The 14,167-nt window shown below is 33.9% G+C and overlaps 1 protein-coding gene across 3 annotated transcripts in view; it reads right to left on the bottom strand.

Annotated features, from left to right (window-relative positions):
* The window catches only part of Pka-R2 (cAMP-dependent protein kinase type II regulatory subunit), a 143,496-nt gene that overhangs the window by 89,475 nt on the left and 39,854 nt on the right, over window positions 1–14,167 (bottom strand). For 2 of the 3 annotated variants that reach the window (XM_089100777.1, XM_089100778.1), the window contains exon 3: window positions 628–797. In XM_089100777.1, coding sequence (XP_088956903.1) covers window positions 628–797 — 170 coding nt within the window. Of the gene's footprint in view, window positions 1–627; window positions 798–13,342; window positions 13,757–14,167 lie in introns of those variants that run through there. The other variant, XM_089100776.1, reaches the window with a different exon arrangement.

Below are 14,167 nucleotides of genomic sequence, written 5' to 3'. Positions count from 1 at the left end.
TTATCCGACCTCCCAGTTGCCTATTCTGCAGTGCTAAAACTGATGAAGCTAGTTGCTACTTTGCCTGTGACCACTGCCAGTAATGAACGATTCTTCTCGGCATTAGGGCGTGGGAAAGACTATCTGCGATCGACCATGGGAAACGACAGACTCAGTGATCTCATGATAATGGCCGTTGAAAAAGAGGAGGTAAAGAAACTGGATTTGGATAGATTAGTCGACGATTTTGCCAAGCAGCAACCTCGCCGCTACCCCCTGTTTTAGGTATGTTTGCTAACTGTTGTTCTTTTTTTTTGTATCTTAATTTAAAAAAAAATCTAAGAAAAATCCTTGCCCCCCCCCCCTACATTTTCGTGAATTGGCGCCACTATCCTATCACCTAACTTCAAGGAGATGCTCTTTATGCCTCCCTTTTTGCAATTATGGTTTCAAGATAAAAATACATTCCGCCCAAACAATTCCTCTCGTTAAATTGGTCTTTAATTGTTTTAGGGCCATCTTTTGATAAAGAAAAGACGGTAGGATAAGACTCTTCTGCAGCTGTAGGGAAATTCTTGACCTTTACCTTTCCAGCACACCTATAATGCTATTTTTGGATTGTTTGAATGAAAGAGAAACACTACTTACTGGGTCTAACGACCTAAACAGCAGAATATTTCTGACAGCATCAGCCAATCGTGAGCGCTGTAAATCAGACTTGGGATATACAACCTTTTCGCCTTCGTCTGCATCATTTTCTGGATCATAGGCTTCGGCAAAAACAGATTTCCTTCTAGTGTATCCTCTGGCAGGAGGCTCTGGAAGAAAATATGCAATTAACATTTGTAAAAGCATATCAAACAACTCTAAGGTCAGGTTAGCTTATTAGTTCACTGCTCCATGTGCTGGGGTAGCAACCCTTCAAAATCGAGGCCTTGAAGGCAAAGTCAGGAAAATAACTTAGAGCACTTAAAAGTTGGCTAAAATAAACAAACGCCATCCCCACTGACTTTCCATGTTTTATCTAATGCTTTAAGGAATACCAACTAGATATTTTTTCTATAAAAATGACTCCATTTTTTTGCTAGGTATTGCCAAAATATCAATCAAAATTAAACATATTGATAGAATGTATTCATTAAAGAGCACAAGTCTGAATTGGCACCTAAAATTTTAGGAATCAGGTATGATCAGGGGTCTCCTTATGAAAATAGCGGTCAGTGCTTGTTCTACAGAAACTTTAGGGGTGGGAGTTAGAATAAACTATTTGAACAGTAGGGTTTTGACTGCCCTGTTGCGAATCCTTTGAAGAAAAAGTTAAAGCAAGATATGGTTGTCTTTGATGAATAAATATATAGTTTATTACTTGACTAAATCGATTGTTAACCAAAATTCACTTAGACCCGGTAGCCATTACTGTGAAAATTACAAAGTCAGAAAAATACGAAGCAGCACAAATGTCAATTAGTCGTACACATAAACAACTGAATTCCTACAGTTATGTAGATTCTTAACAAGATTCCTAAATATATTCTATTTGTTTTCAAAATGCTTTTTCGGTAATTCTGGGCTAGTGTTTGTTCTTAACTAGGTTGCGTCTGACGCCGCAACCCTGATTATTGATTTTTAATATCACGTAATACTAAAAGGAATTTCTAGAATTCCAAATTCAGTTATTGTCATCATCAGTTTGGACGTTCTGAGAGCTATTTACTAATTTTTCAACGATCAGTTGCGACAATTCACAAAGATATAAGGAGAGGAATAAGGAATTTGTTTTGATTTTGTTTGATGAAAATACGAAGAAGACTCGTTTTCAAAATATAGGGAGATCATTCCTTTTGATTCTTTTGTGAAAATACCAGAGAAACTATTGTTTACATTCTAAGGGAAGTACTAACGTCCTCCCCTTCCCTTTGAAGCCCTGTCAGTTATTGTGTTTTCAGTATAGCGGTAGTTTTGCATTATCTTATAAAACTATCATAGTTTATTCTTCTTCTGAAAGGTCAACAGATCTTTCAAACCTAGTTACTAAACTGGATTAAAGATTAGCGCCGTATTGGAAATTTGATGTGGAGGGCGCTTACATAAATTGCATACATACTGAATTGCAACCTTTTTGCACCGAATATCAAACAGTTCGTGGTAACGGAATGTAAGTTGGGAGCGACTCGGCTCAATAGTAACAGAAACTCCAAAAAACGGAATTTTGACACCAATAGATATATTAAAGGAATCGGGTTATTATGGTGACTCCAAATATATAAGTTTCTTTAAGTTTAGTTTTACCCATCAAAGGCTACGAGCTCGAGAAAATTTGCCTGATATTCGAAAAAAGGGGGAAATACCCATCAAAAGTCATAGTCTCAATGAAAATCATACCTTCAGATTCAGCGTATCAGAGAATCCTACTGTAGAGGTTTCAAGCTCCTATCTACAAAAATGTGGAATTTTGTATTTTTTTCCCAGAAGATAGATCACTGATGAGTGCTTATTTTTTTTCCATGGGGTTATCGTATCGACCCAGTGGTGCTAGAATATCGAAAGAGGGATCATTCAAGCGAAAATTAAAAGTTTTAATGCCCCTTTCAAGTGAAGAAAAAGATTGGAGGGCAACTAGGCCCCTAACGCGCCCATTTTTCTCAAAATCGTCAACTATGTCTTTGGAACAATTACTCCTTCGAAGCAGTGTTGTCTTTTCCGGGGGGAAAGAGCAAAATAGAGATTCAAATGAAATGCTAAAGCACATTAAAAAGAAAATATTTGAATCCAAATTTTGAGGGTATGTTAATAATTTTGCAGCATTTAAACCCGCTTTTCATAAATTCATTTTAGTCCTACCCCCCCCCCCCCCCTCCATATAGTTTTTTTTTAAATTTTCGTCAGTGTTCCGACGTTTAACCATGCAAATAAACAAGCACAACTAGTTTAATTTGACGTTTTGGAAACATGTGATTAGCTTTACGTTATTTAAACCCTGCTTTTCCTATTTTTTTCAATATGATTGGTAAATTGCAATTGTCTGTTTATTGTTTCTCTTTTTTATACTGTCTTTATCTTGCATAATAAAATACTGAAACATTGAATACTGAAATACTGAACAATAAAACGCTAAAAGAGTAAAAAAAGCGCAAGAGAAGAAACAGAGAAAGAAAACTAAGATGGAAAGAGAAAAGAGAAGAAATAGAGAAGAAGCAAGAGAAAGGAATGAAGAAAATTAATTTTACAAGTATAAATGGCAAATACTTTTCCCACTTTAAAACCAATGAGGTTTCATTATCAAGATAGTTGTACCTTTAGAAGCTTTTTTTCATTAGTTTTGGCCTATTTATTACTCTTTGGTTAAGGTTTGAACTATTTTAATTATAATTTTAAAAACGCTGGGAGGTAAAACCTATTATATCTCTTTTGAATTTTCAATAAATAAAGGTTACACGTGTCAAAACCATCAATTTTTTCTGAGATGATTAGGCACAAAACTCATTTTATTCGTGTTATAACAGTAAATTGACAGATTATTCTACAAAGTGGCGGCAACGCATCCTGATATAACTGGGCGATACCCTGATATATCCGTGTTGCTAAACTGATACAATAGGAGTGAACGTTCGGTCTATGTATAGAAAAGTTTGAATGACAAGCTCCAAAAACAAGTCCGGCCAGTCCGGTCAAAATGATAAATTTGTTTAAAGTGATAAAACACTTGAAAACCTAATCATAGTTGGAGCAGTAGCTTCAACCTAGTAAAGGGCGAACACCAGCCCATAGTAACTAAAAGTTAAAAGTGCGTTTGAAAAAAACTGGCTAGTTAAAAAAAAAATTGCAATCTGACACTGATTCAGGAATGGTAGCTATTATTTTGGTTGGTCTTATAAGTAAAAGTTTAGTACGAAAAGAACTTTATAGTGAGTTCGAAAACAAGTCTGAAACACCTCGAAAATGGGGTCAGATCAAAATGAAAAGTCAACCATTGGAATCACCATGGTCGAAAACCTTGTATGGGGAAATTAAAGTCCCCTCCATGAGCAACAAGGAAAATCACTTTATTGCATCGGTAGCACTGATCTGTCTTCCATTTTTTTTCAGACCTAGCTGGTTACCAGAACATCATAGAGAGATATTTAATGGCTCATTCAAAATCTATTTCTAATATGTACGTGGCTTATATAAATTCCACCATCTGCAAGTTTCAAATGGCATTAAAAACGGCACTTTTAGTCCCATGTCTCAAGTAGAAAAGCTGGGACTAATGGGCTATTAGAACTTTTTAAAGGGATGTTTAATGGCGCATTTGAAAACTTTTGTTCATATCTACGTGTTTTTTTCTTTTCAATTCTACTATTCGTAAGTGAGATATAGGACTGAAAACAACACTAACCCTTAACTGGAGGTTGCAAGAGCACCTCCCGTATGTTCCTCCCCCAGGCCCCCTTAAAAAGCTACACAATTAGTCCTACAAACACCAGTATATTAAATTAGATTATTAGATGTAAGGTTCTGTTAGTCCAGCGCTGGACTTCAAGTAGATTTTCAGGCGTTCAATTCCTGTGTGATTTTTTTTTTCAATCACGGTTTTTCCCTTCTTATGATTACTTTTCAGATGACCCACTATTTTTATAGATCTGATGCATTCATTTTTTAAAGCATATCCCGTGAGGGCTCATTTTAAAGCTATTACTCATATCTACGTGCTTTTTATCCATTTTGCCATCCTCACTAAAAACGGCACTTTTGGTGCCACTTCTTAAGTGGAAGAGTTTGGAAGCATAAAACGGTACCATTGCAATAATTATGGTCCAAAGCCCTTAACTGGAGGTTTATAAGAACCCCTCACGGATACTTCCCCTGCAAACCCTCTTTGTAAGTTTCATAAATCACCAACTCATCTTAAAAGTAAGATTATTCCCAAAACAAATTAACTAAAACTAAAAACTTTTTAACTAAAAATCGACCAAAAATCAAGCTTGAATGATCAACAGTTTAGAATTGAACCTTCAAACTTCACTCTGCGATGAAGCCTGTGTGCTAGTTCTAACGGCGGTATTTGAGGGGAAGGGACGTCCTTCCTCCCTTAGTTTGTTTGCCCCTGCCTAGGTTTTGAAAAACACTTTTCTGTGGCCATTTCACTGGAAAAGGCACTTTTTTCATTTGGAAAAAATGGAGGAAACAATCGAAAGTGCACTTTATGGGAATGTGCTTTCAAGTCAAACTTATAAAATGTGATTAGGTATATTATAAGCTTTTAAATGAGCCTTAAACAGCTATCTTTTGCTACAGTACCATTCTAGTTTATGCTAGTCAGTAAGCGATTTATAAAGGCCTGTCTTCATTATGGCTTTTTCAGGCGAAGTCAACCGAGTAAAAACAGCTTTTTGTTCATCGTAAAACAAACGTTCCTGAAAAACATGCATTGTTTTGTAAAGTATGGATAATAAACTTTCTGTCATAAACTGAAAGCTTTTTGTAGCTGCCAAGGTTGTCTGCAGTGTTTTCTAGAGGTGTCTTATCTCCCCTAGATCGGGGATGATTAGAAATTATATTAAGAATAAGTTTTCAACTGAAACTAACGAGTGACATCAAAACTTGAAACGAACAGAAATTATTCCGTATAAATAAAACACATCTTGGCAGCGTTGTTTTAATATTAAATTTGAATAATATAAAACAAAGATTAATCTAAAAAACAACGTTTTTCCGAGGGAAGTAAAGACCGAAGTTGAAACTTAAAACGGACAAAAATTATTACTTCACAGCCTATCTAATATATATCAATAAAACTAGTACAAATAAAACAACTAATTATGTCTCCCTTTGTTTCTAGGATTATAGAAAACTAGCGCTTTACTGAAAACACAAAATAATATAGGAGTTTTGGTACAGTAAAAGCAAAACAATTAAGGACACTTCTTACAGAATAAAACTAAGCATTTAAGGATTGTTTCTTTTTTTTTCGTTCCTTTTTTTTCGTTTAATTTGTAATCACTTCTGCACAATGGCTCAGTTCAATGACTGGCTCTCGTTCTGGTTCTGAAAAGAACATGTCATGATTAGTTTGTAGACAAGTTCGAAGTAAAGGCATCTTGATAGTATTAGGACATAGGACTAAAGACTACTTTAGAATTTGTATCATAACTTGAAATTCACTGTTGTATAGAGGGAAATTATCGGATTTCCAGAATTCATATTTTCTTATTTGATCTTCATTTCAAGTAATACTAAAGCATATTGCTTACAATTATATTACAACTATATTACTCACTATTGGTATTATAGCTGGCGAGACAAAAATACTACCTGATAAATCAATCCAATATTTCCGTATGCTGTTCAATGACTTTGCGGTTATTAAAAAATATTTAATTTCACGCTTATTTTATTAAGATTTAACTGTATACTAAAAGTTACTGATGTTACAACTGGTGTAAGACTATGAAAAGTTTTATAGATCGGTTTATTGGTGTCAGGCTACATACTCACTTTTGACTCCCAAATCAATATCCCTGTTTTTTATGCTTAGCTTTTGTGTTTCCAGTAAAGCGCTAGTTTTCTATAATCCTAGAAACATAGGGAATCATAGTTAGTAGTTTTATGATATATATTATATAGGCTGTGAAGTAATAATTTTTGTCTGTTTTAAGTTTCAACTTCGCTCTTTACTTCCCCCGGAAAAACCTTTTTTTTTTAATTAATTAGAGTAAAGCCAAGACATATTGTCTCTGTGAGAGGATAAGCTTGTATAACTTTTTTCAGAGTTGCATAAAAATGATTAATTTCAAATCTATATGATTAGTCTAGCATCCTAAGGCAGATAGGCATAGAGTAAGACTAATTCAGATAGTTTATCAGTTCTGTGAACCCTTTGAAGGTAATTGGAGACAAAAATACAATTCAAAAATTCTTAACCAACAATGTCCACTGGATTACAGGCGAGTGGGCGACCTAGAATGGACTTTGGACATATTGAATGGAATTTGCCTACTGGGAAAGCCCACTGTAGGGGCTAACTTTTCAAGCTCCTAACATTGTAGGGGCTAAGTTTGAAGCTGCACAAAAAATTGTAATCTTAGTATTTTTGCTCAATTTTAGAAATAGTAAGGGAACACAACAGAAAAAGTGTGGTATGGTGAAAATTATACCATTAAATTCAGTATGATTAGGAATTCTATTCCAAAAAACATGGAATGCTGTATTCTTTCTGAGAAGGATGGTCAGCCCGGTCACGGATGTGGGTTTATTTGCTTTTTTTCCTTCTTTCCTTTTTTTTTTACCAAGGGTGACTGTCTTGATCCAGTTGTCGTTGAGTATCGAAAGACAGTTCATATAAGCAAAATTCAAAGTTAAATAAACTCTTTTAAGCAACAAAAAATTGTCCATAAATGTTCGGCCCAAATAGGGCCAAAAAACCTAATAAAAAATTTGAGATCGATTCAATCGGTTAAAAATTATGGAAAAGCTATTAACACTACCTTACACATAACATTGTATATCTGCTCACTAGAAATTAGCAGGGACATTCGTGGACCTTTTTTTTAGGGGGGTTGGCAAATCCTCAATAAGAGCATGCCCCATCCTCAAATTTCAAACCATATATTACAGGTCGGTTGGGCTAAAGGAGGAGTATACCTTCTGACTCTCTTTATTTGGAGGAACGTATATGAAATAAGTGTGCAATATAGGTGTTTAGGATTAAAGTTCCCCTTTTACTACCGAAATGTTTTGAGCTTAAAATAAAACATTATAATCAAACACTTACTTGGATTAAGCATAGCTGTAATGACATCAATGAAAACGATTTTTGTGAGTATCTCCACCCCTCCCCCCTGTCCTGGACGGTTCCAAAGCTATGTTTGAAAACTAATTTGGGAAATTTGAGACCCTCTTAGCCATAAATTTCCAGAAAATTCTGCGTTAAGATCGAGTCTAGAGGGCCGAGAGCCCCCTTATAGTTTGGATAATCTTATTGTGTTGTACAAAGTAGATAAATTTAAACGATGCCTTTCATTTTCGAAGCATCGTTATAAGAAAGTTAAATTTTAGAGCGAAGACTGGGTGTTGGAGAGGGATGAGGCCTCCTCAAATTTGGTATAAGAATGAAAGTTATATTTAAAACCAAAATAATTATAGATATTTTTTTCCTTAAATGAAAGTAACAAACGATATTAAAATTTTAAAAGAGCAGAAATTAGCATATACCGTATATAAGAAGGCAGCGGGTTCTTTTCGTCAGCTTCCAGACGAAGATTTAGTTTTTGATCGCAATATTTTGAAAATAGATATTTTAGCGTAAAAATAATGCATAAAAAAGTTACTTTTACAGTGCTTTGACAAGTGTATTTGCTATAAACCTTTAATTTGTCAGTTCAAACGTCTTCAGTAAACGTCAAATTCGATAAATAAAACACAAGGGACTCACCAACTGCCTAGATTTGTTGAAGTCTAAACATTTTATGGACTTCAAAAATACTTGCAGTTTGTGAATGAAACTTTTGGAAGTGGGTAACCACATAGACAACAGAGATGTGGGTAACATAATTTGTCAAACAGTTCGTGGTAACGAACTGTAAGTAAGGAGCGACCCGGCTCAATGGTAACCAAAACTCTAAAAAACGGAATTTTGATACCAATAGATACATTAAAAGAATCATATTTTAATGCTGATTTCAAATAAATAAGTTTCATCAAGTTTAGTCTTAACCATCCAAAGTTACGCGCCTGAGAAAATTGGCTGATTTTTGAAAAAAAGGGGGAAAGACCCCCTAAAAGTTATAGAACCTTAATGAAAATTACACCATCATGTTCATCGTATCAGAGAACCCTACTGTAGAAGTTTCAAGCACCTTTTTACAAAAATGTGGAATTTTGCATTTTTTTGCCAGAAGAAAGATCACGGATGCGTGTTTATTTATTTTTTATTTTTTTTTTTTCCTCAGGGGTGATAGTATCGACCCAGTGGTCCTAGAATATCGTGGGAGGGCTCATCGGAACGGAAATTAAAAGTTCTAGTGCCCTTTTTAAGTGACAAAAAAAATGGAGGGCAACTAGCCCCCTCCCACGCTCATTTTTTTCTCAAAGTCACCTGATCAAAATTTTGAAATAGCCATTTTGTTCAGCATGGTCGAAAATATGATAACTATGTCTTTTAAGATGCCTTAATCCCCCGAAGTCCCCGGGGGGAGGGCTGAAAGTTATGAACTTACCCAATGTTAACATATAGTATTCGTTATTGGGAAGTATACAGACGTTTTCAGGGGGGATTTTTTTCTGGTGAGGGAGGTCTGGAGAGGGGTTAGATGGGAGGATCTTTCTATGGAGGAGTTTTTCATGGGAGAAGGGACATGGCTACGAAGGAGATGAAGGGTTTCCCAGCATTATTAAAGAAAGAGATCAAAAATTAAATATAAAAAAAACAACAAATTTTTCAACTGAAAGTAAGGAGCAACATCAAAACTTAAAACGAACAGAAAATATTACAGATGTGATTGGGTTCACCCCCTAGTCAATACCTCGCTCAGTCAAAGTCAAATATTTTTTAGTACTTTCATAAGAGCTAGCCTTTGTGATTAAGGGGTCATTTTTAAAGAATTGGAACAAAACTTGAACTTTAGCTTAAAGAGCAAGGAATTGACTAGGGCAAGGGCGGATCCAGGATTTTTTTTTCGGGGGGGGGGGGTTACTAATTTTTTACTTTTTCGGGGGGGGGAGGGGTTACTAATTTTTGACTCCGTTTTCGACTAATTTTACTGATTTTTACCTAGGTTTTACTAATTTTCGACTTATTTTCGACTCGGTCAAAAATTTCGGGGGGGGGGGGTTCAAACTGGGTAACCCCCCCCCCTGGATACGACCTTGGACTAGGGGGCGAACCCCCTAATATACTTATTAAAAATCTATGAATATAGAAGTTCGTTACGTAAGTTAATTCGTAAGTTACGTAGCCTATATTTATTACTAATAAAAACGTTCGTAAATAAAATTAAACAAGTTTCGAGAAAGCCATTTAACTAAATAAAAGTAAAATTAATATACAAATTTTATTTTAATTATTCATGTACGGTGAGCCAAAATCAAAACCTGCAGTAATTCAAAAACGTTCAAAAATTAAATAAAAAAAACAAGTTTTTTTAACTGAAAGTAAGGAACGACGTTAAAACTTAAAACGAACAGAAATTATTCCGTATATGAAAGGGGCTGTCCCCTCCTCGACGCCTCGCTCTTTACGCTAAAGTCTGACTTTCTCACAACTCTGTTTTTTTTAACAATACAAAAATTTAGCGTAAAGAGCGAGGCGTTGAGGAGGAGACAGCCCCTTTCATATACGGAATAATTTCTGTTCGTTTTAAGTTTTAACGTCGTTCCTTACTTTCAATTAAAAACTTGTTTTTTTATATTTAATTACCCCCAGAAGAGTCGAAAGTAAAGATGAATATGAGTGGTAGTAATGGACTTTGTAAGCTATGCCCAAAAAAAAACTAGAAACGCAATACCACGTAATGTTAGAATGTGAAAAACAAGAAACAAATGTAGCAGGACTGAGGAATCTATTGGCAAGTCTTATAGATAAAAAAGATGAAATTAATTTAGAGAAAGCTGTTTACCTAAAAGTAGATGATGAAGCCTATACAAGGACAATAGCGTAGGCTACATAGTATCGCATTTTTGTTATTACGCGTGGAAACGAAAAGAAAAACAGAAGGAAGATTATGATGTGATAAATCGTGTGGAAACAGAATGGAAAAGGATAAGGATTATGAAGTGCAAGAAAATTGAGGACGTGTTTGGTCTAAAGTAGGAGGGAATAGTTTTTGTGTCTTGGTGGGCAAGGATGTGTTGTTAAAAAAAAAGGGAAAAAATAATAATAATAAAAGTAGAGTTGAGAAAAAATTATAGGGCTTAAGGGTTTAGGGTTTCACATTTGTATGATTTTTGTTTTTTCATTTTGTGGTAAGGATCTAGGTAGAAGATTAGAAAAAGGAGTCTTTAATTTTGGTATAAAAAATAAAGGAAAGATGGAATATATAATTAGATTTTAAGTTAAATATTTCAAACTTTTAATGAAGTGTTTGATTTTAGAGTTTGATTAGAATTTTAGATTATAATAGTTAGCTTCAGGATTTGTTCAGCATTTTTAAGTTTATATATTAGGTAAGATTTAAATTTAATTGAATAATTAGAATGTATGGGGTTTATGATTGAATATAGTTTTATGGAATATAGAAATAATATAGGAGTTTGTATGATGTAAAAAAAAAAAAAAAAAAAAAAAAAAAAAAAAAATCATGTAGTAGATTTGAAGTATTTGGGACTTAGATTGTAGGGTTTAGATTTGAGGTCTTAGATTTGAAGAGTTATGTTTGAATTAGTGGAGTTTATTTTATAAAAAAAATTGAGCAAACTTTTAGGGAATGTAGAAATAGTATAGGATTCTATGAATTTTTAGATTATAGATTTTAAATTTGGTCATTTTTTATGACTGTTGGGAATTTATTTTAAAATAGTGGAATTTATTTTATATGTTGAATGGTATAAGATTCACCTGGATTGTGAAGTATTTGATTTTTGGGAATTTTTTTTGACGATTATTGTAGCTACCTAACAACGCAAGGCCCAGCGAGAGTAGAGTGTGTTGAAATGTGATGTATTAAAAAAATAATGGTGTTATATTTTTAATTTTTTTTTTATTTATGTAAATATAGTGAAAAGTGTTTTAAAGTGTTATAAGACAAGTGAATGTATTTTAAACTACAAAAACATATATGCATTGTAAATTTGTATTTTAATGTTATATGTTATAGGCCTAATGAATGGGAGCAGCCCCTTGCCGCAATGGGTAGCTAGAATGAGAATTTTGAAATTGTTCTATGGTAAATTAATGAATGGCGAATCGTATGAATGAAAAAAAGATTTTAGGAAAAAGGTAGATAAAATGTACTAGGAGAGAAAAAATTACGTATATGAGGAATTATAAAAGTGAAAAGCTATGGAACGTCGAATGAGAGGTAAGATAGATAGTTAGTAAAGTGAAGGTATAATAGAGAAATAGAGACAAATTAAATTACAAATAAGAAAGGAGTATTAGATAAAAAAAGAAGAAAGAAACATGATTGATTTTTTTTTCTTTCAGGAGTACGAAAAGGAAACAATAACCGGTTTGATTCTATCCATTACGTGAAGTATCACCAACCTATTATTAAGAAAACGAAAAGAAGAGGAAACGCAGAAAGGAGGACCAAATACTACGGGATAAAAGAAAGAAAAGAAGAAGGATTTAAAATATGCATTAGAAAATGATTTTGTATCTTTTCAATATTATAGTCTATTTTTGATAAAAAAAAAAAAACAATAGATATAAGGGTTTAAATTTTACTAGGGAATAGTAGCCTGTTAGCTGAACTTGAACTATTTTCATGTTTGAAGTTAAGATAGATTGACGTTAGCTGGATTACCCAAAAATTTTAAGTTTTTCTCAGAATTTTATTAAAAAAGAGGAGAAGGATGCTTTGGCCTCGTCCTTTTAACCTGAAAAGAGGAAAGCAGAAGTTGCTTTCAAGGGAACTCTTCAGAGTTCAACGGTGAGTGTTTCTATATGAATATATACAGTTTCCTAAGAGAGAGAAGCATCTCTGGGCAGTTTCATGACTTGCATTTTCTATCAATTTCTAACCTATTGATTGTAACCAGTCTTCACGTAGTCTTCAATGCGCAGCAGGTAGGGAAGCTGCAAAGCAAGCAACTTTAAAATATAATTACCCTCCTGGGTCCCTGTACCAACGGTAAATCAGTCCCTGGAAGCCTCAATAATGTAACATACCAGCTTTTGGAGTTAAAAAAAAAGCCGCTACACTGTAATTTTAATACAAATTATAAGGAATAGTATAATTTGTAAATATCCGTAATTCTCAACTAATCATCAGTCTAAAAAGAATCACGTGATAATATACAATGGCTACCTGAAGCGATTATACATCCATTATACAGAGTCTGTAGGCTTATGATCCTCAAAAGAGATTATATTCTTCCTCTGTTTTTAATTCCTGAAGCATGAAGGCAAGTTTTCATTTAATTTTTTATTTAAAAGAAGAGAAATTTTCACCCTGTTTGTTTCCTGGCTCGGGGACCGAGTTGAAACTTTCAGGATCGTTTTTGCGGAGGGGTTATAATCTTTTGGAGCTTTTACATCTCTTAGAATCTTTGGATTGTGGAGGATCTTTTTTTAAATGGTGGCTTAGAATTTAACGTTTAGGGAAGGGGGCAAAATAATTTATCCAATTCTTACAAAATAGTATTCGCTACGGTTTTTCGTTTTATGCATGTCGTCCGACAGGTTCTTTGACTAGTAAGCAATAAAAGAAAAAATATAACGTACTAAACCCTTGTTCATAAGTATCACTTTCTTGTTTACTCTTTCCCTTAACATCTTCATTCTCCATGTTAGATAGATTATTATTGCCAGTTTCCTTGCCAACAACGCTATTTGGTTCTGATTTGGTTCCAATATAGGAATTTGAGGCTTCAGATTTTTTTCCTGATAAATTCCCGTTTACATTCTCCTTCAATGGAATGCTTTCCAAGTTCTGGGAAGGATTTGACGGAACTCGGTGGAAGTCGGGGCGAACGTTTTCATCCACAACTACTTGTTCAAATGTTACAGTATCAGCTTTTCTAATCTTATTGAAGAATTTCTTCATTTTAATCACTGTTTGGATGAAGAAACACAATCAAGCTTGATTGCACTAAACAACTGAGTTAGAAAGTTATTTTGAAAAACTAAACAACTGAAATGCCAACTTAAGAGAACAAATTTAAACTGTACCAATAATTCTTTAATCTTAAGATAAGGAGTCGTAAAAAAATACCTTTGATAAGAAATGACTTTAGTTACGAACTAGTTGTTTCATACATGAATATACAATATGGTCTAATGGGAATATCATTGAACACAATTTTAAAACGACTGGCGAATATGAATAAAAGAATTATGGAAACAACACACGGCTTCAAAATGAATCGTGACAGTGGCAATGCAAAAACCTTTACAAAGCCATTCTTTGTGAAACAGAATTTGCACCCCCTTTTCCTAAAATGACCAACTGGATTGATTGATCCAGAACTATGTTTGGTTTTTAAGACATTTAAATATTTTGGGCTTTCCAAACCCATTATTTATTTATACGTAAATAATTGGAATTAT

Source organism: Artemia sp. Qi Xiang Cuo, chromosome 14 (assembly GCF_049724085.1).
Source record: "Artemia sp. Qi Xiang Cuo chromosome 14, ASM4972408v1, whole genome shotgun sequence".
NCBI lineage: Eukaryota > Metazoa > Arthropoda > Branchiopoda > Anostraca > Artemiidae > Artemia > Artemia sp. Qi Xiang Cuo.
Note: the sequence above shows the minus strand (reverse complement) of the source record. Positions and strands in the feature narration are given on the sequence as shown.